At 50.9% G+C, this 23275-nt stretch overlaps 1 protein-coding gene across 1 annotated transcript in view; it reads left to right on the forward strand.

Moving 5' to 3' along the window:
* The first annotated feature begins 614 nt into the window (after nt 1-614).
* HPX (hemopexin) overlaps nt 615-23275 on the forward strand; it is a 59628-nt gene continuing 36967 nt past the window's right edge. Inside the window, exons 1-5 of the mRNA XM_069640520.1 lie at nt 615-770; nt 11832-11893; nt 14271-14348; nt 17314-17456; nt 18869-19022. Of these exons, the coding sequence (XP_069496621.1) occupies nt 706-770; nt 11832-11893; nt 14271-14348; nt 17314-17456; nt 18869-19022 (502 nt within the window). The 5' untranslated portion in view covers nt 615-705. The remainder of the gene's footprint in view (nt 771-11831; nt 11894-14270; nt 14349-17313; nt 17457-18868; nt 19023-23275) is intronic.

The raw sequence follows: 23275 nt of genomic DNA on the forward strand, positions 1-23275 counted from the left end.
TGAGCCATAGACCGCAAAAGGGGTTTAGTGTTTAATAACGTGATGGCCATTGTGGGGTGCGAGTAGATATCCAGAGAAGCTGCCTCCTTGTGGATGGCGCGCGCATTTTAGGGGGTCAATCAAGACAACCCCCGGAAGCTGGCCTCCTGCGACGTGGTGACGTTCTCAAAAAGGTGAGATAAGATCTGTTGCATCTGGTGACCTGCTCACTTTGGAACCATAAGATCTGGGTTCTATCTTCCCCATTCTGACTAGCATTGTGTGATCCTGGGCAAATCCCTGTAACAGTGCTTCGTGCCTCTTATATCCGAAGAATTGTATAAGGAACTGGACAGTTGCCGTGGGCCTGCATTCACCTGCCTGCCAGCGCTCAGGCTATTTCATTGGCCATTGACATCTGGTGCGATGAGCAAATCCGAGAAGCGGGCGAGTGCCAGGAAGAGCAGGGCGGTGGGGTGCGCGTGCTGTGATCCAGTGGACAGGCCATTATTTGTTCAGCTTGTCGCTGTGTGCTGTGCACTGGCAGGGGTTGGGTGGGGGTGGTGCGGGGCATTGTGCAATGATTTCGGGAATTTTCGTGTTGAAACCTCCCTGCCCTGTCTGTATATATTCCGCCGGACCAGCAGAGAGGTGAGTTTACACGACGAGTCCCGGCGCGCCCAGGAGGACCTCTCCCTCTCTCTGTGTCCCTGCTCTGCACTCAGCATGACGGCGCTGCTCGCAGCCTGGTGCCTGTGCTGCAGCCTGGCTTTCGCATCCTCGTACCCTCTGTGAGTACTGCACCGCCCTTACTGTGACGGCCCTTCATTTATGCCACTGACTGGGAAGGTTGTGTCATTGCCATATTTGCCAACCCTACAGATTTAGGCAGTAGCCTACAGATGTGGGTGACAGATCCTACTGCTTTTTACAGTGGCAGGTAATGTATGTGACTCTAAGGCAGGCTGCAGGCCAAAGCATGCAGCACACTAGTATGGCTGTACAGTGGGCTGGTAGGCGATCACTTTGATTGGACTCAGACCAATCCAGTGACCTGACAGCTACATGACTCTGCCCTGCACTCTGGCCGGCACAACCCTTAGGTGAACGACCAGTGAAGGCAAGTGGTAGAGCGTACCGCCATCACACAGCATCTGCCTATCAGACTGAGGGGGTATCAGTCTCCATGTCATTCAGTCTTCATCTGGCACTGCAGGAATACATATGTATTGCCCAGGCTGCTGCTACAGAGCCGTGGCAAGCGTTGCCTACCAGCTCCCTGTCATTACCTTCTGTGCAATTATATTTGGTGTTAAATTACCATTCAGAATTATACATTTTTTACATTTGAACATCTTTCCATGTTGTGCTGTTTGATGGGTTTTGCATTTTAGAATGCTTCACTAGTGCCAACAATGTGTGTTTTGTATTTTCCTGTGATGTCATTGTTTTGCGAATTATTTTTGAAACTTGAAAATCCTACATCTTTTTGGTCACAGAATGTTGGCAAGTATGAATTGCCAATCGCCTGATCTGTCACATGGGCAGCGTGCGATTGCCAGACATTCCTCGGTAGGGCTTCCCAAGCGTTTGGTGACAATGTTGCATCTGACAGCCTAACAGTTTCCCTTCTTGGTGTGACTGCCTCAGCATATTGTGTCCATGGCCAATACTTGGTCTCCAGATCCGAACAAATTCCCAACATCCATTCATTCATTTGTGGGAATAACTCCTGCCTGCTAGTTTTGACAGCCTGGTCCATATCATGTCGATGCTGTATCCGCGTTATGTCGAGGCTGTATTTGTGCCATGTCGGCCCGTACCTATGCTATGTCGACGCTGTATCCGTGGTATGTCGACACTGTATCCGTGTTATGACGACCTATATCTATGTTATGTCGACGCTGTATCCGTGGTATGTCAACGCTGTATCCGTGTTATGTTGACGCTGTATCCGTGTTATGTCGACGCTGTATCCATGCTATGTCGACGCTGCACGCATTTTATGTCAATGTTCGTTGCTTAAGGCCGAGTGCTTGAGGCTCTTGTGTTGATATCCAGACATGGTCCCATAAGTTGAGAATGTTGTGTTCCCTCCACTCTACATTGTGAGCCTCAGCATGTTGTGTTGACATCCATTCCTGATGCTTGAGCGCATTGTGTTGAAGGATGCCGCTATATAGTCTGACTCAGCATCCTTATTTGGCTGTCTCAGCTTGTTGTGTTGAAGTTTATTCCTTGATCCAACTGTTTATGTGTGTTGTGCGATGCCCAGTTCTGATCTGAAAGTCTAAGCGTGTTGTGTCATCGTTCATTTCTTCATCTGAATGTGGAAGCATGTTGATTCAACTAATATTTCTTGATCTGAGTGTGGAAGCGTGTGGAAGCGTGTTGAGTCAACGTCTATTTCTTGATCTGAATGTTGAAGTGTGTTGAGGCAATGCCTATTTCTTGATCTGAATGTATTTATTTATTTATTGTTTGCTTGTTAGGCATTTAAACAGAAAATAAATTCTGTTTCAAAGCACCCACGGGGCAGCAGAGAGGGAACATGGGATAGCACTACAATTAAATGCACACAAAAAAATACAGTGGGGGAAGGGACGGCCAAACCTACTATGCCTTGTGAGTATTCAGAGCGTGCAAGTGCAGCAGGAAGAGGGCAGTGAGGTAGGTGCTGGGGTGTCCGTGCTCGAGGGTGCTGCAGATCAAGTCCAAGGTATGGCAAGTGCTATGCGGCTAGGGGCCACGTTGTGTAGAAAGTGTGAATCTCCGGTGCAAAGGGTCTGCCGAGGCAAGTGCTGAAGGAAAACAGAAGCTGTAGAGATTGGGTGTGAATGGTCTGAGGCCCCGAGGATGCATAACGGTCCAAGACACCAATCACAGCAACTGTGGGATTAGCAGAGAAGGGAAGGAGGAGAAAAAGAGGAGAATCTTGAGGTGTTTTCAGAATTTAAGAAGGTCCTGCTCAAGAAACAGAGGCAGGCTGTTCCATAGGAGGGATCCAGCTGAGGAAAGAGAGCGGCCTCCTGCTCTCTGTTTAGCAAAATGCTTTACACACAGAGAGTTGGTCCCAGAGGAGCGCAGAGGTCTAGAGGGAGTATATTTAGAGAGTTGCAGATGGTGTGGTCTCCGGCCCCAGACAGCCTTGTAGATGATAATGATGCCAAGGGATTTGAATTTGATCCCTGCAGCACCCGAGAGCTAGCAGAGGCTTTTTAGTGCAGGAGAGATGCAATCCCTGGGCTTAAGGCCAAGGATAAGTCTTGCTGCCCTATTCTGGATTAGCTGTAGGGGTCCCGGAGTGGAAGAAGGTAGATTGAGGAGGGGGCTTTTGCAGTAGTCCAGCCTAGAGAGAACCAGAGCTCGGGGAAACATTGAGCTTTTAGGAGAAAGTGAGATGTGGGAGAATTCCTTTGAGAAGGAAGAGTGGGAAGTGGGACTTCTTGGCAATGTCCTGCGTGTGAGGGAGGAAGGATAAAAAGGAGTCAAAGATGGCTCCAAGGTTTCTGGCTTCAGGAGCAGGGGGAGAGCCAAGGTGGGAGGCCAGAGAGACGGTAAGAAGAAGGGAGCAGAGGTCCGAATCGGAAGGATCTCGGTTTTGCTGGCATTGAGGCAGAAATCATTTGAAGAGCACCAAGCCTGGATGGCTGACAGGCTGTCAGGGATGAAGGAAGGTGCGAGTGAGTCCGCAGTAAGTCTGAAAAAGAGTTGAGTGTGATCTGCATACATCTGGAAGTTGGGGGAGAAGGTGGAGAAGAGGCGTGCCAGCAGAGCAAGGCAGATGTTAAAGAGCCTGGGCGAGTGGATAGAGCCCTGGTGAACACCACAGGCGGAGAAGAAAGTATGAGAGGAGATGGTGCCCAAGATGACATGGGAAGAGCGATCAGTAAGGAAGGATGTCAGCCAGTCCAGTGCCTGTTCTGAGATACCACGGCTATCATGGAGCCTTTGTGTGAGGATGGAATGGTTGACAGTGTCAAAGGCAGAATAGACATCAAGAAGGATGAGGACAGCTGGGGAGTTGGACTCCAGGGATGCAAGCGTTTCTTCACGGGTCGTTCAGTAGAGCAGTTTCCGTGCCTCTGGATGCTCAGAATCCAGATTGATGATCATGGAGACCACCAATTAATTCTGTGTGCAATAGCTTGCTGAAGTCACCCAAGAGGAGGAGGTTGGAGGTTGGAGGTTGGAGGTGGATGAAAGTAAGGAGGCGCAGAAATCAACCCATTCAGAGAGGAACAGGGTGGTAGCGCCTAGAGACCCGTAGATTGTAGCAATGGTCAGCATGCAGGAGGGAGAGATGACCAACTTGCAGACCAGGCTCTCAAAGGAAGTATAGAGTTGGGTGGGTACGAGGGAAGAAGGAACCCATTCAGGATAGATTAAGGCAACCCCACCACCAGCACAGGGAAGTCGAGGCTTGGAAATGATCTTGAAGCCGACAGGGAGGAGGGAGTCAAAAGCAGTGACTGAGCTGGCATTGAACCAAGTCTCGGTGAGAGTGAGAAAGTTGAGGTCACTGTCTTCAAGAAGGAGGCAGCAGTCAGCAGAGTGTTTGTTGGCAGAGCGGGCGTTGAGAGTTGCCAGGTGAAGGTTGTCTCTGCCTTTAAAGGTTTTTTGAGGAGAAGTACAGGGGTGTGGTACTCCGGTTAGGGAAGGAGGGACAGTAAGAATGGTCAGGAGAGAGGCAGCAGAAGGAACGAAGTTAATGGGGGAAGGCAGGATCATGACAAAGAGAAGGAGGTTGGTTTGAGGACCCTGAACCAGGATAGTGCCAATGTGGTAGAAATTAAAGATGCAGTGTGAGGATGAGAAGCCAGCCAAGAGAGAGGACTTCCACCTTGGTGCCACTGTTAATGGGAGAGGAAGTGACAGGGGAAAGAGTGGGGATGAGATGAAGAGTCCAAAGATCTGGAGAGGGGACAGAGAAGAGGAAATCCGTGAAGATCTCCCTGGATGTTGCGCTGACGTAGGTGTCTGTGACAGGAAGGCCAGGGTTTGCACGCAGGATATCTTTTTTGTGCTTTTTCATTCCGGACGTAGAGAGATATGATATGATATGATAGGGTATTTATATCGTGCTTAATACCCAGAGGTTTCTAAGTGCAAACCCAGGGATCGAACCTGCAGTGCTCCGTGTCGTCTTGCTTCCAAGGCGAGCACGTTGCCCCTGAGCTATCCTCCCGAAAGATAGGGGGATAAGAGATAGAGTAGCAATTAGAGAAGATAGGAGAGATGGTGAGTGCCATTTGGCTGACAGAGGGAAGTTGAAAGGAGAGGGGAAACGCACTGCACAATTCTGACCTAAACTCACCGGTGGCCTAGCAGGATGTAAATACACACAGCCTAATTCGATTTTGTGCAGAGGACACAGAAAGAGAGTAGAGAAAGGTGAACAGGATAAGCAGAGTGAGATAAGCAAATATATAGATCAGGCTGCTAGTGGAGGAGGCAAAAGAATAGTTCAACCATCACTCAATCGAGGCTCAATAGTTTGTTGGGGTGCTGAGGCCTGAGTTCATGGGCGAGCAGGATGCTCCCAGCAGACTGCAGCATAGTTTGAGGTGGGGGAGAACACCTGGGAACCCTCCCAGCCCTCCAAGGCCCAGACAGGTTCAGACAGGAGCCTAGGAGTGGGAGCCAGCGCTCGCCTGCCGGCTTCCGTATTGGCTTTACAAGAATGGAATATCAGCCAATCAGGGCAGCATCGGGCTGCTGCAGGCCTGATACTGAATGATTGAAAGTGAGAACGGCCATTTTGGAAAAGGGTGCCATTACAGCAAAATATGTGCTAAATGAGAAAAAAACACTGCAAAAGATAGCACCCCCATGACTGCAAATCAATCTCCAGAAATGTTGCTGCTTCAATATAAATGTGCATGTTGTCTCAATACGCAATGTGGAAGCGTTTTGAGTCAACGTCCATTTATTGATCTAAATGTGGAAGCATGTTGCATAAATGTCCATTTCTTGATCTGAGTGTGGAAGAGTGTTGAGTCAGCATCCATTCCTTGATCTGAATGTAGAAGCATGTTAAACCAATGTCCGTTACTTGGTTTAACAGCCGAAGTGTGAAAATCAACATTTGTGTTTAGGTCTAACAGCCTAAGTATATTGGGTCTGATTGATAAAGCCTAAAATTGGAGAAAAAGTGAAGCTGTCTGGAGAATCTTTGAAATGTTCATGTACAAATGTGATTCACAAAGATTGGCTAAAGGTCATCTACGTGTTGCTACCTGCTCTCTCCTTCTCTCCTTAACCACCCATGGCTGCCTTTCTCTATTTATCCCAGCAATACCTGCTCTCTCCTTTTCTCCTTACCCCTCCATGGCTGCCTTTCTCTATTTATCCCAGCAGTACCTGCTCTCTCCTTCTCTCCTTACCCCTCCATGGCTGCCTTTCTCTATTTACCCAGCAGTACCTGCTCTCTCCTACTCTCCTTACCCCTCCATGGCTGCCTTTCTCTATTTACCCCACAGTACCTGCTCTCTCCTTCTCTCCTTAACCATTCATGGCGGCCTTTCTCTATTTACCCCTCAGTACCTGCTCTCTCCTACTCTCCTTACCCCTCCATGGCTGGCTTTCTCTATTTATCCCAGCAGTACCTGCTCTCTCCTTCTCTCATTATCCCTCCATGGCTGCCTGTCTCTATTTACCCAGCAGTGCCTGCTCTCTCCTACTCACCTTACCCCTCCATGGCTGCCTTTCTCTATCTCTCCCACAGCACCTGCTCTCTCCTTCTCTCCTTAACCATCCATGGTGGCCTTTGGGTACCTTGTCTCTCCTACTCTCCTTACCCCTCCATGGCTGGCTTTCTCTATTTATCCCACAGTACCTGCTCTCGCCTTCTCTCCTTAACCATCCACGGCTGCCTTTCTCTGTTTACCCAGCAGTACCTGCTTTCTCCTTCTCTCCTTACCCCTCCATGGCTGCCTTTCTTTATTTACCCAACAGTACCTACTCTCTCCTCCTCTCCTTACCCTTCCATGGCTGCATTTCTCTATTTACCCAGCAGTACCTGCTCTGCCCTTGGCACTTCCTCCTCTTGCTGCTTTTTTCTCTCTCCTTCTGCCCTTACCCTCCACGGCTGCCTTTCTCTGTTTACCCGGCAGTACCTGCTCGGTACTTGGCAGTTCCTCCACTTGCTGTTTCTTTCTATACCCTCCTGTCCTTGCCTCTCCACAGCTGCCTTTCTATATTTACCCAGCAGTACCTGCTCTGCCCCTGGCACTTCCTCCTCTTGCTGCTCTTTTCTCTCTCCTACTCCCCTTACCCTCCATGGCTGCCTTTCTCTATTTACCCAGCAGTACTTCCTCTCTCCTACTCTCCTTACCCTCCACGGCTGCCTTTCTCTATTTACCCAGCAGTACCTGCTCTCTCCTTCTCTCCTTACCCTCCATGGCTGCCTTTCTATATTTACCCAGCAGTACCTGCTCTCTCCTTCTCTCCTTACCCTTCCATGGCTGCCTTTCTCTATTTACCCAGCAGTACCTACTCTACCCTTCTCTCCTTACCCTTCCATGGCTGCCTTTCTCTATTTACCCAGCAGTACCTGCTCTACCCTTGGCACTTCCTCCTCGTGCTGCTTTTTCTCTCTCCTTCTCTCCTTACCCTCCACGGCTGCCTTTCTCTATTTACCCAGCAGTACCTGCTCTCTCCTTCACCCCTTACCCCTCCATGGCTGCCTTTCTATATTTACCCAGCAGTACCTGCTCTCTCCTTCTCTCCTTACCCTTCCATGGCTGCCTTTCTATATTTACCCAGCAGTACCTGCTCTCTCCTTCTCTCCTTACCCCTCCATGGCTGCCTTTCTCTATTTACCCAGCAGTACCTGCTCTCGCCTTCACTCCTTACCCCTCCATGGCTGCCTTTCTCTGTTTACCCCACAGTCCCTGCTCAGTACTTGGCAGTTCCTCCACTTGTTGTTTCTTTCTATACCCTCCTCTCCTTGCCTCTCCGCGGTTGCCTTTCTCTGTTTACCCAGCAGTACCTGCTCTCTCCTTCACTCCTTACCCCTCCATGGCTGCCTTTCTCTATTTACCCAGCAGTACCTGCTCTCTCCTTCTCTTCCCACCCCTCCATGGCTGCCTTTCTCTATTTACCCAGCAGTACCTGTTCTCTCCTTCTCTCCTTACCCTTCCATGGCTGCATTTCTCTATTTACCCTGCAGTACATGCTCTCTCCTACTCTCCTCACCCCTCCATGGCTGCCTTTCTCTATTTACCCAGCAGTACCTGCTCTGCCCTTGGCACTTCCTCCTCTTGCTGTTTCTTTCTATACCCTCCCCTCCTTGCCTCTCCATGACTGCCTTTCTCTATTTACCCGGCAGTACCTGCTCTCTCCTTCTCTCCTTACCCCTCCATGGCTGTCTATTTACCCAGCAGTACCTGCTCTGTCCTTGGTACTTCCTCCTCTTGCTGCTTTTTTCACTCTCCTTCTCTCCTTACCCTGCATGGCTGCCTTTCTCTATTTACCCAGCAGTACCTGCTCTCTCCTTCTCTTCTTACCCCTCCATGGCTGCCTTTCTCTATTTACCCAGCAGTACCTGCTCTCTCCTTCTCTTCTTACCCCTCCATGGCTGCCTTTCTCTATTTACCCAGCAGTACCTGTTCTCTCCTTCTCTCCTTACCCTTCCATGGCTGCATTTCTCTATTTACCCAGCAGTACCTGCTCTGCCCTTGGCACATCCTCCTCTTACTGCTTTTTTCACTCTCCTTCTCTCCTTACCCTCCACGGCTGCCTTTCTCTATTTACCCAGCAGTACCTGCTCTCTCCTTCTCTCCTTACCCTCCACGGCTGCCTTTCTATAATTACCCAGCAGTGCCTGCTCTCTCCTTCACTCCTTACCCCTCCATGGCTGCCTTTCTCTATTTACCCAGCAGTACCTACTCGCTCCTTCTCTCCTTACCCCTCCATGGCTGCCTTTCTCTATTTACCCAGCAGTACCTACTCTCCTTCTCTTCCTACCCCTCCATGGCTGCCTTTCTGTATTTACCCAGCAGTACCTGTTCTCTCCTTCTCTCCTTACCCTGCATGGCTGCCTTTCTCTATTTACCCAGCAGTACCTACTCTCCTTCTCTTCCTACCCCTCCATGGCTGCCTTTCTCTATTTACCCAGCAGTACCTACTCGCTCCTTCTCTCCTTACCCTGCATGGCTGCCTTTCTCTATTTACCCGGCAGTACCTGTTCTCTCCTTACCCTTCCATGGCTGCATTTCTCTGTCTACCCGGCAGTACGTGCTCTCTCCTTCTCTTCTTAACCCTCCATGACGGCCTTTCTCTATTTACCCCCACAGTACATGGCCTCTCCTACTCTCCTTACCCTCCAGAGCTGGCTTTCTCTATTTACCCAGCAGTACCTGCTCTGCCCTTGGCACGTCCTCCTCTTACTGCTTTTTTTCTCTCTCCTTCGCTCCTTGCCTCTCCATGGCTGTCTTTCTGTGTTTACCCAGCAGTACCTGTTCTCTCCTTACCCCTCCATGGCTGCCTTTCTCTAGTTACCCAGCAGTGCCTGCTCTGCCCCTGGCACTTCCTCCTCTTACTGCTTTTTTTCTCTCTCCTTCGCTCCTTGCCTCTCCATGGCTGTCTTTCTGTGTTTACCCTGCAAGCCGTCTTTGCAATGTATTTCCATGGATGCCACCTGCTTTTATATGGATCAGTCAGAATGCTATAGGGTCCTAGCCTCTGGGCCGCATCACTATGACACGGGCAGCGACACTGTTGGTCTCCCTTCACGTGGCAGGGTCACGTGTGCAGCCACGTATTGTTTTGTCCGTGCCCTGCACCGTCAGAGAAATCCAGGCCAAAGTGCCACGGATCATACAAAGCAGGTAGAGAGCTGGTCCCCGCTTGTTTTCTCAGGGGGCGAAGCAACTTGAATGATTTGCGTGCCCGGAACATCGGATGCTGGCTGTTTTGCAGAAAAACAAAGTGCATTTTGGGAGCATAAAAATGACCCCCAATTTATCAAACATGTCTGTGCCAGTCATTCAAACGTGCAATCCTTCTGAGCATGCAATGTACACTTGGTATGGTGCTCATTTCTTCTGTCAAAATAGTCACCCTGACTATAAAATGTGTGCAAAGCATGACACATATTTACAGCTTCAGATGTAGAAAGCGCGAGTCGAGGGATTGTGCTGTGTGTGGGGTGCCTGAGACTGTGGGACATTTTCTGCTTAGGTGTGAGAGACATGTTGAGGAGAGAGAATTGATGAGGGTTCGGTTGTCTGCGCTGGGTGTGGCTGAGCTGAGTGGGAAGGCTTTGCTGGGAGGTGACGGGGAGAGAGGCAGGAGGAGGAACAGTGTGATGTTGGATTTATTTTGTGAGGCAGACTGGGCGGTGGGAGGAGTTGTGAGTTTATGGGAGATAAATATTGATTGGTGGGTCTGGTGCACATCATCCTTTAGGATGGGGAAGCGCCTGCGTGGGTCCGCCCACGCCTCCGATAATTAAGAAGAAGAAGAAGACAGCTTCAATGTGTAAGTTTGGGCTGTTGAGTAAAGGATGACTTTTCTATGAAGTTGTCACAGCTCAGCTGCATTGTCTCTACACTGGTGATATGCAGTAAGCCCATCCTCCAGGTTGAGGAAGCTCTCTGCACCCAGACGGTTGTGTCTGAGACTTTCTGAATGCTATGTCTCAGACACAGGAGGCAAAGAGCTTCCGCTACTTGGGGGGGGGTTTGGACCCTGTGTTTACATGGAACAGCACTCGAGCATGACAGTTTATGCAGGAGCTTGTTCTGGCCCAATTCCTCCCATGGTGAACTGAGACATAAGAAAGCAATCAGTGGTTTTTAAAAACTAAGTTTGGGCTAAGAGCTGGTGATGCATTCTGTGCTCTGCTGCTGGTAGTGTGCAGTGAACATGTGGCAGTCAGGGCAGAACATTCATCAGGCTAAGAGCTGGTGATGCATTCTGTGCTCTGCTGCTGGTAGTGTGCAGTGAACATGTGGCAGTCAGGGCAGAACATTCATCAGGCTAAGAGCTGGTGATGCATTCTGTGCTCTGCACTGCTACTGTCTATTTTTCTATGTATGACTTCGATCAACAGTCCGATTAGGCTCTTTTTGAAGAAGAGGGATTGCCTCGAAACGCCTCAGCCATTGATATTGGACTCCCTGATGTGCTTTGCTTGAATACTTTCTGTTGATTAAATGATTTTGTTTTACTAAATTTGTCTATACATACTGCCTGTCTAATTGCCGTACTGCAACAGTGGATTGTTTCAAACTGTATATTACTGTTATTAAGTGAATCACTAACCGCCTTTTTGGCATATGCAGATAGTGTGCAGGGGACGGGAGGATTCCTGATCTGGATCCTTTTCCTTCTTGTCTTGCTCCCTCTAGAAGCCCGACCATTGTAAGGCCCCAAAATACACTGAAACTCAAAGAGAACACCTGGAAATAGTGGGGTCATAAGATGCTCTCACACCACTGTGTCCTGCATCATATGTGTGTGTAGGTGTGTTCATGTGTATGGTGCTTGTGCGTGTGCATATGGGGGTGATATGTGTGGTGTGTGTGCATAACTATGCTGTGTGTGCTAGTGAGTGTGAGTGTGTATGTTTTGTGTGTGTATATGTGTGTGGTCTGCGCGTGTGTGTGAATGTGCATGTGGGGGTAATATGTGCATGTGTGGTGTATGTATATGGTGTGTGTTTTCGTTTGTGGTGGGTGTGGTGTGTGTATGTATGTGTGTGTCTGTTAGTTTTGCGGCCTATGTATAGGTGGCCATTATACCAGTGGCGTGTCCCTCTCATACACAAAGGCAAGGCATAGCAAGAGAGAATTAGAAATGCATGTCCATGGCCCCACGTTAACACCCCATTTGTCGCCCTGTAGGATAAAGTCCAAGCCGAACGATACCGGGTCCAACCTCCTCCATGAGGGCCATAACAACACAGGTGAGTGAAGTCGACCCCTTACCAGGCCTGGGGAGTGGTACCAGAGGGATGTCACTCTTGCTGTGATGTTATACAAGGGTGGGAGCAACACTGCAAGCCATTCATTCATATTTCTTCTTCTGGCTCAGGGGGAAAGACCCTGATGTGGTGCTCTTACTGTGAATGCTGAAAAGGGGGAGGGGCATTCCTCAGCTGCTCCACCTGTTGAGAAGGCATGGCAGTTGCACAGTGTGTGGGAGGGGTGGGGCTTTTGCCTCTGTGTGTACCAGCCTTGGGTGTGGTGGGGTTCATTAGAGGTTGGGGTAGCTTGATGTTCCATGCAGCAGGGGCAGAGTGTGGCATGTGAGTTCATACCCTACTCTTCAGTTTTACGCTGTTAAACCATGTGTGATTACTCACAATGCACAGCATGTTGCTTCCATCCATGTCTGACCATGATATGATATATGATATAAGTTATTTATAACGCGCCTGTACACAGGTGTTTCTAGGCGTGACAAGGGGGGAGACAGAGGGAGGACAAAAACGTATGATCTTACTAGGCCTTGTGTCATTCAGATTGTGCAAGTGCAGTAACAATAAGTGCAAGAGGAAAGGAGAGGCAAAGTGCGGTCAGGGCAACGTTGCTCTGAGAAGTGCAGCCGGAGGGAGCTGGCTCAGGGTAAGTGCAGGGAAGAGGTAGAAGAGAAGTGCCAGAGGGAGGGAGAGGGGAAAGTGCGGTCAGGGCAGCGTTGCTCTGAGAAGTGCAGCCAGGGGGAGCTGGCTCAGGGTAAGTGCAGGGAAGAGGTAGAGGAGAAGTGCCAGAGGGAGGGAGAGGGGAAAGTGCGGTCAGGGCAGCGTTGCTCTGAGAAGTGCAGCCAGGGAGAGCTGGCTCAGGGTAAGTGCAGGGAAGAGGTAGAGGAGAAGTGCCAGAGGGAGGAAGGGGGGAAAGTGCGGTCAGGGCAGCGTTGCTCTGAGAAGTGCAGCCAGGGGGAGCTGGCTTGAGGTAAGTGTAGGGAAGAGGGAGATGAGAAGTGCCAGAGGGAGGAAAAGGGGAAAGTTCGATCAGGGCAGCGTTGCTCTAAGAAGTGCAGCCAGGGGGAGCTGGCTCAAGTTAAGTGCAGGGAAGAGGTAGGGGAGAAGTGCCAGAGGGGAGGAGAGGGGAAAGTGCAGTCAGGGCAGCATTGCTCTAAGAAGTGCAGCCAGGGAGAGCTGGCTTAGTGTAAGTGCAGGGAGGAGGGATAGGAGAAGTGCCAGAGGGAGGCAGAGGGGAAAGTTCTATCAGGGCAGCGTTGCTCTAAGAAGTGCAGCCGGAGGGAGCTGGCTCAGGGTAAGTGCAGGGAAGAGGGAGAGGAGAAGTGCCAGAAGGAGGGAGAGGGGAAAGTACGGTCAGGGCAGCATTGCTCTGAGAAGTGCAGCCAGGGGGAGCTGGCTCAGGGTAAGTGCAGGGAAGAGGCAGAAAAGAAGTGCCAGAGGGAGGTAGAGGGGAAAGTGCAGTCAGACAGCTTTGCTCTAAGAAGTGCAGCCAGGGGGAGCTGGCTCAGGGTAAGTGCAGGGAAGAGGGAGAGGAGAAGTGCCAGAGGGAGGGAGAGGGCAAAGTGCAGTCCGGGCAGCGTTGCTCTGAGAAGTGCAGCCAGGGGGAGCTGGATCAGGGTAAGTGCAGGGAAGAGGGAGAGGAGAAGTGGCAGAGGAAGGGAGAGGGGGAGAGCGGTCAGGGAAGCGTTGCTCTGAGAAGTGCAGCCAGGGGGAGCTGGCTCAGGGTAAGTGCAGGGAAGAGGTAGAGGAGAAGTGCCAGAGGGATGTAGAGGGGAAAGTGCAGTCAGGCAGCTTTGCTCTAAGAAGTGCAGCCAGGGTGAGCTGGCTCAGGGTAAGTGTAGGGAAGAGGGAGAGGAGAAGTGCCAGGGGGAGGGAGAGGGGAAAGTACGGTCCGGGCAGCGTTGCTCTGAGAAGTGCAGCCAGGGAGAGCTGGCTCAGGGTAAGTGCAGGGAAGAGGGAGAGGAGAAGTACCAGAGGGAGGGAGAGGGGAAAGTGCGGTCCGGGCAGCGTTGCTCTGAGAAGTGCAGCCAGGGGGAGCTGGCTCAGGGTAAGTGCAGGGAAGAGGGAGAGGAGAAGTGCCAGACGGAGGGAGAGGGGAAAGTGCGGTACGGGCAGCGTTGCTCAGAGAAGTGCAGCCAGGGGGAGCTGGCTCAGGGTAAATGCAGGCGGGAGGGGGACTGTAGGGTGATATATACAGTCCCTAAGTGTGCTCTAAGCCCGGTGGCAGTGCATGTACTACTGGTCATGGGGGAGCTTGGTATCCACTGTGGTTCTGAGGATGGCCGGGCAACCTGTTGGGGTAGAGTAACACCATTAAATGGAACTAACTATCACTCACTCTAACTCCTTTCTCCCTCCGCAGGGATGGCCGACCGCTGCTCTGATCGGGGATTCAACGCCATAACCCTGGACGACAAAGGTGTCATGTACTACTTCCGAGGTAACCCAAGGGTGGCAGCTCTCAGTGCTCACTGTGTTCATAATCTAGGAAGTGCGAGCATATACATACAGCTGGGTGATGTCCTTGTGCTGGATGAACACAGGGCAGGGCAAATTCAGGAGTTTTTCAGGACAACTATACGTATATCCCTGCCCTCGGGTTAGAAGCACCCCGATTCCCTACAGTAACTTGACACTGCCACGTCCGTGCTCCTTTAGGGCCACCCTGATTCCCTACAGTAACTTGACACCGCCACATACGCGCTCCTTTAGGGCCACTCCGATTCCCTACAGTAACTTGACACCGCCACGTCCGCGCTCCTTTAGGGACACTCCGATTCCCTACAGTAACTTGACACCGCCACGTCCGCGCTCCTTTAGGGCCACTCCAATTCCCTACAGAAACTTGACACCGCCACGACCGCGCTCCTTTAGGGCTACTCCGATTCCCTACAGTAACTTGACACCGCCACTTCCGTGCTCCTTTAGGGCCACCCCGATTCCCTACAGTAACTTGACACCGCCACGTCCGCGCTCCTTTAGGGCCACCCCGATTCCCTACAGTAACTTGACACCGCCACGTCCGCGCTCCTTTAGGGCCACCCCGATTCCCTACAGTAACTTGACACCTCCACGTCCGCGCTCCTTCAGGGCCACCCCGATTCCCTACAGTAACTTGACACCGCCACGTCCACATTCCTTTAGGGCCACCCCGATTCTCTACAGTAACTTGACACCGCCACGTCCGCGCTCCTTTAGGGCCACCCCGATTCCCTACAGTAACTTGACACCACCACGTCCGCGCTCCTTTAGGGCCACCCCGATTCCCTACAGTACCTTGACACCGCCACGTCCGCGCTCCTTTAGGGCCACCCCGATTCCCTACAGTAACTTGACACCGCCACGTCTGCGCTCCTTTAGGGCCACCCCGATTCCCTACAGTAACTTGACACCGCCACGTCCGCGCTCCTTTAGGGCCACTCCGATTTCCTATGGTACGCTCACCCCGCCACGTCTGCACTCCTTTAGGGCCACTCCGATTCCCTACAGTAAGTTGACACCGCCACGTCCACGCTCCTATACGGCCACTCCGATTCCCTATGGTACGTTCACCCTGCCACGTCTGCACTCCTTTAGGGCCACTCCTATTCCCTACAGTAACTTGACACCGCCACGTCCACGCTCCTTTAGGGCCACTCCGACTCCCTATGGTACGTTCACCCCACCACGTCTGCACTCCTTTAGGGCCACTCCGATTCCCTACAGTAACTTGACACGGCCACGTCCGCACTCCTTTAGGGCCACTCCGATTCCCTACAGTAACTTGACACCGCCACGTCCGCACTCCTTTAGGGCCACTCCGATTCCCTATAGTACGTTCACCCCGCCAGGTCCGCGCTCCTTTAGGGGCACTCCGATTCCCTACAGTAAGTTGACCCCACCACATCTGCACTCCTTTAGCGGCACTCTGATTCCCTACAGTAAGTTGACCCCACCACATCCGCACTCCTTTAGGGGCACTCCGATTCCCTACAGTAAGTTGACCCCACCACATCCGCACTCCTTTAGGGACATTCCGATTCCCTATGGTACGTTCACCCTGCCAGGACCACGCTCCTTTATGGGCACTCCGATTCCCTATGGTAAATTGGCCCGCCACGTCTGCACTTCTTTAGGGGCACTCCGATTCCCTACAGTAAGTTCATCACGGCACGTCCACTCTCCTTTAGGAGCATTCCGATTCCCTAAGGTAAGTTGACCCCGCCACGTCGGCGCTCCTTTACGGGCACTCCAATTCCCTACAGTAAGTTGACTCTGTCACGTCTGCACCCCTTTAGGGCCACTCCGAGTCCCTACAGTAAGTTGAGCCCGTCACGTCCGCGCTCCTTTAGGGCCACTCTGATTCCCTATAGTAAGTTTACCCTGCCACATCCGCACTCCTTTAGGGCCACTCCGATTCCCTAAAGTAAGTTGACCCTGCTACATCCACACTCCTTTAGGGGCACGCTGATTCACTACAGTAAGTTGACCCCGCCACGCCCGCACTTCTTTAGGGGCACTCTGATTCCCTACAGTAAGTTGACCCTGCCACGTCGGCGCTCCTTTAGGGGCACTCCGATTCCCTACAGTAAGTTGACCCTGTCACGTCTGCACTCCTTTAGCGCCACTCCGATTCCTTACAGTAAGTTGAGCCTGTCACGTCCGCGCTCCTTTAGGGCCACTCCGATTCCCTACAGTAAGTTGACCCCACCAGGTCTGCACTCCTTTAGGGGCACTCCGATTCCCTACAGTAAGTTGACCCCGCCACAATTGCACTCCTTTAGGGGCACTCCGATTCCCTACAGTAAATTGACCCCACCAGGTCTGCACTCCTTTAGGGGCACTCCAGTTCCCTACAGTAAGTTGACCCCACCAGGTCTGCACTCCTTTAGGGGCACTCCAGTTCCCTACAGTAAGTTGACCCCGCCACAATTGCACTCCTTTAGGGGCACTCCGATTCCCTACAGTAAATTGACCCCACCAGGTCTGCACTCCTTTAGGGGCACTCCAGTTCCCTACAGTAAGTTGACCCTGCCACATCCGCACTCCTTTAGGGGCACTCCGATTCCCTACAGTAAGTTGACCCCACCAGGTCCACACGCCTTTAGGGGCACTCCGATTCCCTACAGTAAGTTGACCCCGCCAGGTCCGCACTCCTTGAGGAACCCTTTTGGGAATTTTAGATGAGCGCTTATTGGAAGGTTTCTGCGGAAGCCAATTATGCATGGCTTTTGGGGTTTTTAAACATGACCTTTATATGACATGTAGGAATCAGCCGGCATATCTTACTGATTCATTAGAAATCCCACGTGAAACCTAGAGGGACCAGTCCCAATGTGCCGCTGGAATCTTCTGCACCTGGCACCAGAGTTCTTGGCTGATGAGGTCACACCACTACTTAATCTCCCGGGGTTCTTCTTTCACAGATCAGTATGTCTGGAAGGGCTACATAGGACCTGCCGAGCTCATCAATGACACGTGGCCGGAAGTTCCAGTTCCTGTCGATGCCGCCTTCCGGATTCACCATAGAAACAAGCCCGAGGTGCATGAAAGAATGTTCCTGTTCAAGGTAAGGAAGGAGAAGTTCACCACAGCTCAGGATTTCTACGGCTATTGTGGGCCCACCTCATGCAACACGTGGTCCTTAAGAGGCCCTTCACGACATAGGTCATCCAGGGTATCGATGGATGTTTTCTAATAGAAATGACCGAAAACCTTTTTCAACGAATCCAAAATACTAAAAAAAACACGGATTTAAAAAAAAAACATATGGGTGGGGTAAGGAAGTAAAACACACCACCATTGATTCAGAACCCAGTTCTCATTGTAGTGAACTGTAACTATTGTTAACTGTACAAAGGCAACATGAACATAACATCCTTTGTCTGTGGGTGCCTTTCCCTTTTGGTATGTAGGCAACCCACCGTTAATGCTCATTTGTTATGAAGAAACCAGCACTCTGTTTTCTCTGTCTATTATATGACCTTCTGTACAGCACTTCTGTTCTGTTCACTGTCTTGCTTCTCAAATAGATACAGATGCAAAATATATCCTCAGTCCTTCAAAACATTTAATCACAGCAAATCCTAAAATCTTCCAAATATTCCAAACACATCCTCAGTACTGCCAGCCGCCCTCATTTAATTGAGAAAAGGAGCTCACGACCTTCGCCTTCAAGGAGCACCTCCTTCCTACACCCATAGAAACCCCCGATCCCACCCGCTGGTCAACCTCACCTCACCCCAAATTACTGCTCCTGTTGCTTAATTGTATGTAACACAGTTGTGCTATTTGATCTGTACGCCTAGCAAGCCTTTGTTGTACAGCACTCTGCTGCTTCCCAAAGCTAGGTTGGTATCAGCAATACCCAAAGAAATGAAATAAGTTAGATAAAACTCCAACATGGACCACAGGCTAGGAATTAGCCGGCCCGCAAGCACAGATGCACCCTAGTCGAGCTTGTGAATTTGGATAAAGAACTTGTCATCATACACAGCTGTCAGAAAATCTGGTCCCACAGTATGCGCTGAGAGGTGAAAGCACCTCTGAAGCTCCATATCACACCTTCCCAGAGGAAACACATTGAGGACACATGCTCGGTATCCGGTGGTAATGTTTCCTGGAAAAGGTCATCAGGGGGTCGGCATTTACCCAAATTTGCACTCCCACGAAAATCAAGCACTTTCCCCAAATATTCTAGGACTGGAGTTTATAATAGTAACGTATAGCTGTCCTAGAATATGTGGGAGAAGGCTTTCAGGGGTGCAGGAAGAATTCACCTACCCGGCGTCTTTTTCCAGGTGATATCACATAGAACCGATAGCAGTGTCCAGGAGGAAGCATGGACTCATGTCAGAAGCTTGGATGTAGTGTATCGCAATCTGTGCGTCGTAAAAGACGGCAGGGGATGAGCTGGGTATCTGCTGCTTTACCCCTTAAACCCGTGTGTACATATCTTCAGTTTATGTCTTTTGTTTCCAGGGCAACAAGGCGTGGGCGTATTATGAGAACAAGCTGGAGCCTGGCTACCCCAAGCTCATCACTGATGTTTTCCCGGGGGTCCCCGGCGATCTGGATTCGGCCTTGGAGTGCCCAGCCGGGGAGTGCAAATCAGACAGTGTTCTCTTCTTTAAGGGTAAGAAGTGTACCCAGGAAGTACAGGGCTCGAAATTAAAATTGTCTAGCAGGAGCTGAAAGCCGTTCGTGGGTATCCAGCATTCACCAGTGACCAGAAGCTATCACTGGGGAATGAGGACCTAGTACATAGCGTTCCACAAATAGAACTTCCACAGAAGATTTAAACATATAATGTTGTCCATTATTTTTGACCCCTTATGCTGTAACTGTTCAATAGATGTGTCCTAATGTTTATGTATAAATTGGCCCAAATGCACAGAGTTAAATTCACATAGGTGTGTTTGTTTGGCATCAGTTGGCCTGAGGAGCGAAAAATAGCTCCTGGTAACTGTTAATATCAAGCAAGCCAGGCTCTTCTAGGCTACAAGCTGGAGCTAAATAGCTCCGAGTTGCCCTCAATTTCGAACCCTGGAAGTATGGAGCATGCTTTGGCATAAGACATAGCGAGCATGAGTGATAGAAAGAGGTCAACATATTACTTCCTTATGCAGTTGTAGGGTATGGGGCCTGGTTAGACTTCCATATAACGAACATAAGGTTCCATGTAAGAATCTTTCACAGAGAGGCCTGATCCTACCTCTTCTGTCCTGTGACTCTGCTTTGCCTACCTTGCATGGCCATGGGATCATGGAGGATACTAATCTAAGAGATATATACGGGCCGAACTGTACTGGGGACAGCCTCCGTATTCCAAAGGTGGACCCTGACACGGAAGGGGCCCGTTCCTAAAAGTGTTACCCCAAAGTTGCGTGCTCCTGATGAAGCCTTCTACAGACCTCTAGGCACCTGTGCTAGGGTTCATCCTCCTAACATAGATGAGGCTGATCACGAGCTCTGCGGCTTCACAGGTATAGCGCAGTCGAAGCCTCCCAACTCAAGCGGACAACTCCTGGCTTCACCGAGGAGAGGTGGCAGCCCTCAGGCTCTGTGTGCCCATTCATGATCTGCTGTGTGGTGGCAGAAAGAGAGGGAACAGAGTTCAGAACCAAAATGATCCCAGGGCACATTGATTGCAATAATTAGCGAGCAAAAAGTTTGCAGTTTTTAGTGTCTTTGGCTGCAGTTGGTGTGCCAGCTCACCACTGCAGCTAACATAGGCACTTGTAAATATGCAGGTGGACAACCCTTAGAATTAGCACTAGAACTGCCATCACACCACAGTCTCTTGTACATTAGATCCCTGACCACACAGACCTAACACGTGACATTGTTTTGTAGTCGCATGGATGGCTAGTATTGGATGTTCCAATGCATGGGTAGAATGTCTGCACCCTTCCATGCACACAATGCCTATAGAGACCATACACGGCTGGAGGCGTGCAAATGATGCAGTGCAACCGAGCCATGTGGGCGAGGCAATACAGCTCGAGGTGTGTGGTTTCTGCTGCATGATTGGAGGCGTGTGGGTTATGCAGCGCAGCTAGAGGCATGTGGGTGATGCCATGTGACTGGAGGCGTGTGAGTGATACCATATGACTGGAGGCATGAGGGTGATGCAGTGCGACCTGTAGGAGTGTGGGTGATGCAGTGCAACTGGAGGCGTGTGGTTTTTGCAGCACAACTGGAGGCATGTGGGTTATGCAGTGCAACTGAATGCATGTGGGGGATGCCATGTGACTCGAGGCGTACGGGTGATGCAGTGAACTGAAGGCGTGTGGGTGATGCAGTGTGAGTGGGTGAGTCGGTGTGACTGGAGGTGTGTGGGTTCTGCAGCACCACTGGAGGTGTGTGGGTGATGCAGTGCAGCTGGAGGTGTGTGGGTGTGTGGGTGATGCCGTGTGACTGGAGGCATGTGGACGATGCTGTGCAACTGGAGATGTGTGGGTAATGCAGTGTGACTGGAGGCGTGTGGGTGATGCAGTGTAAATGGAGTTGTGTGTGTAATTCTGTGCAACTGGAAGCCTGTGGGTGATGCAGCATGACTGGAGGCATGTGGGTAATTCAGTGCGACTGGAGGTGTGTGGGTGATGCAGCATGGCTGGAGGCATGTGGGTGTTGCAGTGCGACTGGAGGTATATTGGTGATGCAGTGCAGCTGGAGGCATGTGGGTGATGCACTGTGACTGTAGGTGTGGGGGTGATGCCGTCTGACTGGAGGTATGTGGATGATGCAGTGCAACTGGAGGCGTGTGGGTGATACAGTGTGAATGGAGGCATGTGTGTGATGCTGCGCAACTGGAGGCATGTGGGTGATGCAGTGTGGCTGGAGGCATGTGGATGATGCTGTGTGACTGAGGAATTTGGGTGATGCAGTGCGGCTCGAGGTGTGTGGTTTCTACAGCATGAATGGAGGTGTGTGGGTTATGTAGTGCAAGTGGAAGCATGTGGGTGATGCAGTGCAACTGGAGGCGTGTGGTTTTTGCAGCACAACTGGAGGCATGTGGGTTATGCAGTGCAACTGAATGCATGTGGGGGATGCCATGTGACTCGAGGCGTACGGGTGATGCAGTGAACTGAAGGCGTGTGGGTGATGCAGTGTGAGTGGGTGAGTCGGTGTGACTGGAGGTGTGTGGGTTCTGCAGCACCACTGGAGGTGTGTGGGTGATGCAGTGCAGCTGGAGGTGTGTGGGTGTGTGGGTGATGCCGTGTGACTGGAGGCATGTGGACGATGCTGTGCAACTGGAGATGTGTGGGTAATGCAGTGTGACTGGAGGCGTGTGGTGATGCAGTGTAAATGGAGGTGTGTGTGTAATTCTGTGCAACTGGAAGCCTGTGGGTGATGCAGCATGACTGGAGGCATGTGGGTAATTCAGTGCGACTGGAGGTGTGTGGGTGATGCAGCATGGCTGGAGGCATGTGGGTGATGCAGTGCGACTGGAGGTATATTGGTGATGCAGTGCAGCTGGAGGCATGTGGGTGATGCACTGTGACTGTAGGTGTGGGGGTGATGCCGTCTGACTGGAGGTATGTGGATGATGCAGTGCAACTGGAGGCGTGTGGGTGATACAGTGTGAATGGAGGCATGTGTGTGATGCTGCGCAACTGGAGGCATGTGGGTGATGCAGTGTGGCTGGAGGCATGTGGATGATGCTGTGTGACTGAGGAATTTGGGTGATGCAGTGCGGCTCGAGGTGTGTGGTTTCTACAGCATGAATGGAGGTGTGTGGGTTATGTAGTGCAAGTGGAAGCATGTGGGTGATGCAGTGTGACTGGAGATTATGCCGTGTGACTGGAGACATGTGGGTGATGCTGTGCAACTGGAGGCATGTGGGTGATGCAGTGTGACTGGAGGTGTGTGGGTGATACAGTGTGACTGGAGGCATGTGTGTGATGCTGCGCAACTGGAGGCATGTGGATGATGCCGTGTGGCTGGAGGCATGTGGATGATACAGTGTGGCTGGAGGCATGTGGATGATGCCGTGTGACTGATGCATTTGGGTGATGCATTGCGGCTTAAGGCGTGTGGTTTCTACAGCATGAATGGAGGTGTGTGGATTATGTAGTGCAAGTGGAGGCATGTGGGTGATGCAGTGCGACTGGAGATTATGCCATGCGACTGGAGACGTGGGTGATTCTGTGCAACTGGAGGTGTGTGGATGATGCTGTGCAAATGGAGGCGTGTGTTAATGATTATGTTAAAGGTATTTGTACCCCATACCATCACCAATGGAATTGGTCCCCTCGCCGCCACGCGGATCTCTGAACAAGAAGTCTGGGTGGGTTAGTAGGGCGAAGACGGAAATGGAAAGCGAGAAAAGTGGTGTGCTGTCGGCAGCTTCACTTTGGTTTTCACTGTGCGCTGAGCTTTGGTGTGAATATTGGATTGATGCAAGACCTTGTGTGCTGTTGGTGTGATTTAAGTGTTGTTTGCTAGTCGGTGCGGTGAAGTGTGTCCAGTTTGCTCAGCGAGAAGATGGTTGTATGGATTTTCGTGTGAGTCGGGTATGCAGATATTTGAGCATTGGGTTAGTGGATTAGATGTCCTCCCTATCTAGATGTGATACGTGCTAATATCCAAGTTCTCTCTAGATGTGGCGCATGAATATCTCCACATTTCTATCTAGATGTGGCACTGGCTAACACACACAATCCAGTCTAGATGTAAAGCAAGCTAATATTCACAATTATATCTAAATGTGCCACTGCAATATTCACAATCCAGTCTAGATGTAAAGCAAGCTAATATTCACAATTATATCTAAATGTGCCACTGCAATATTCACAATCCAGTCTAGATGTAAAGCAAGCTAATATTCACAATTATATCTAGATGTGGCACTGGCTAACACACACAATCCAGTCTAGATGTAAA

This window comes from Ambystoma mexicanum, chromosome 7q (genome assembly GCF_040938575.1).
Source record: "Ambystoma mexicanum isolate Mex_15411 chromosome 7q, UKY_AmexF1_1, whole genome shotgun sequence".
Taxonomy (NCBI): domain Eukaryota; kingdom Metazoa; phylum Chordata; class Amphibia; order Caudata; family Ambystomatidae; genus Ambystoma; species Ambystoma mexicanum.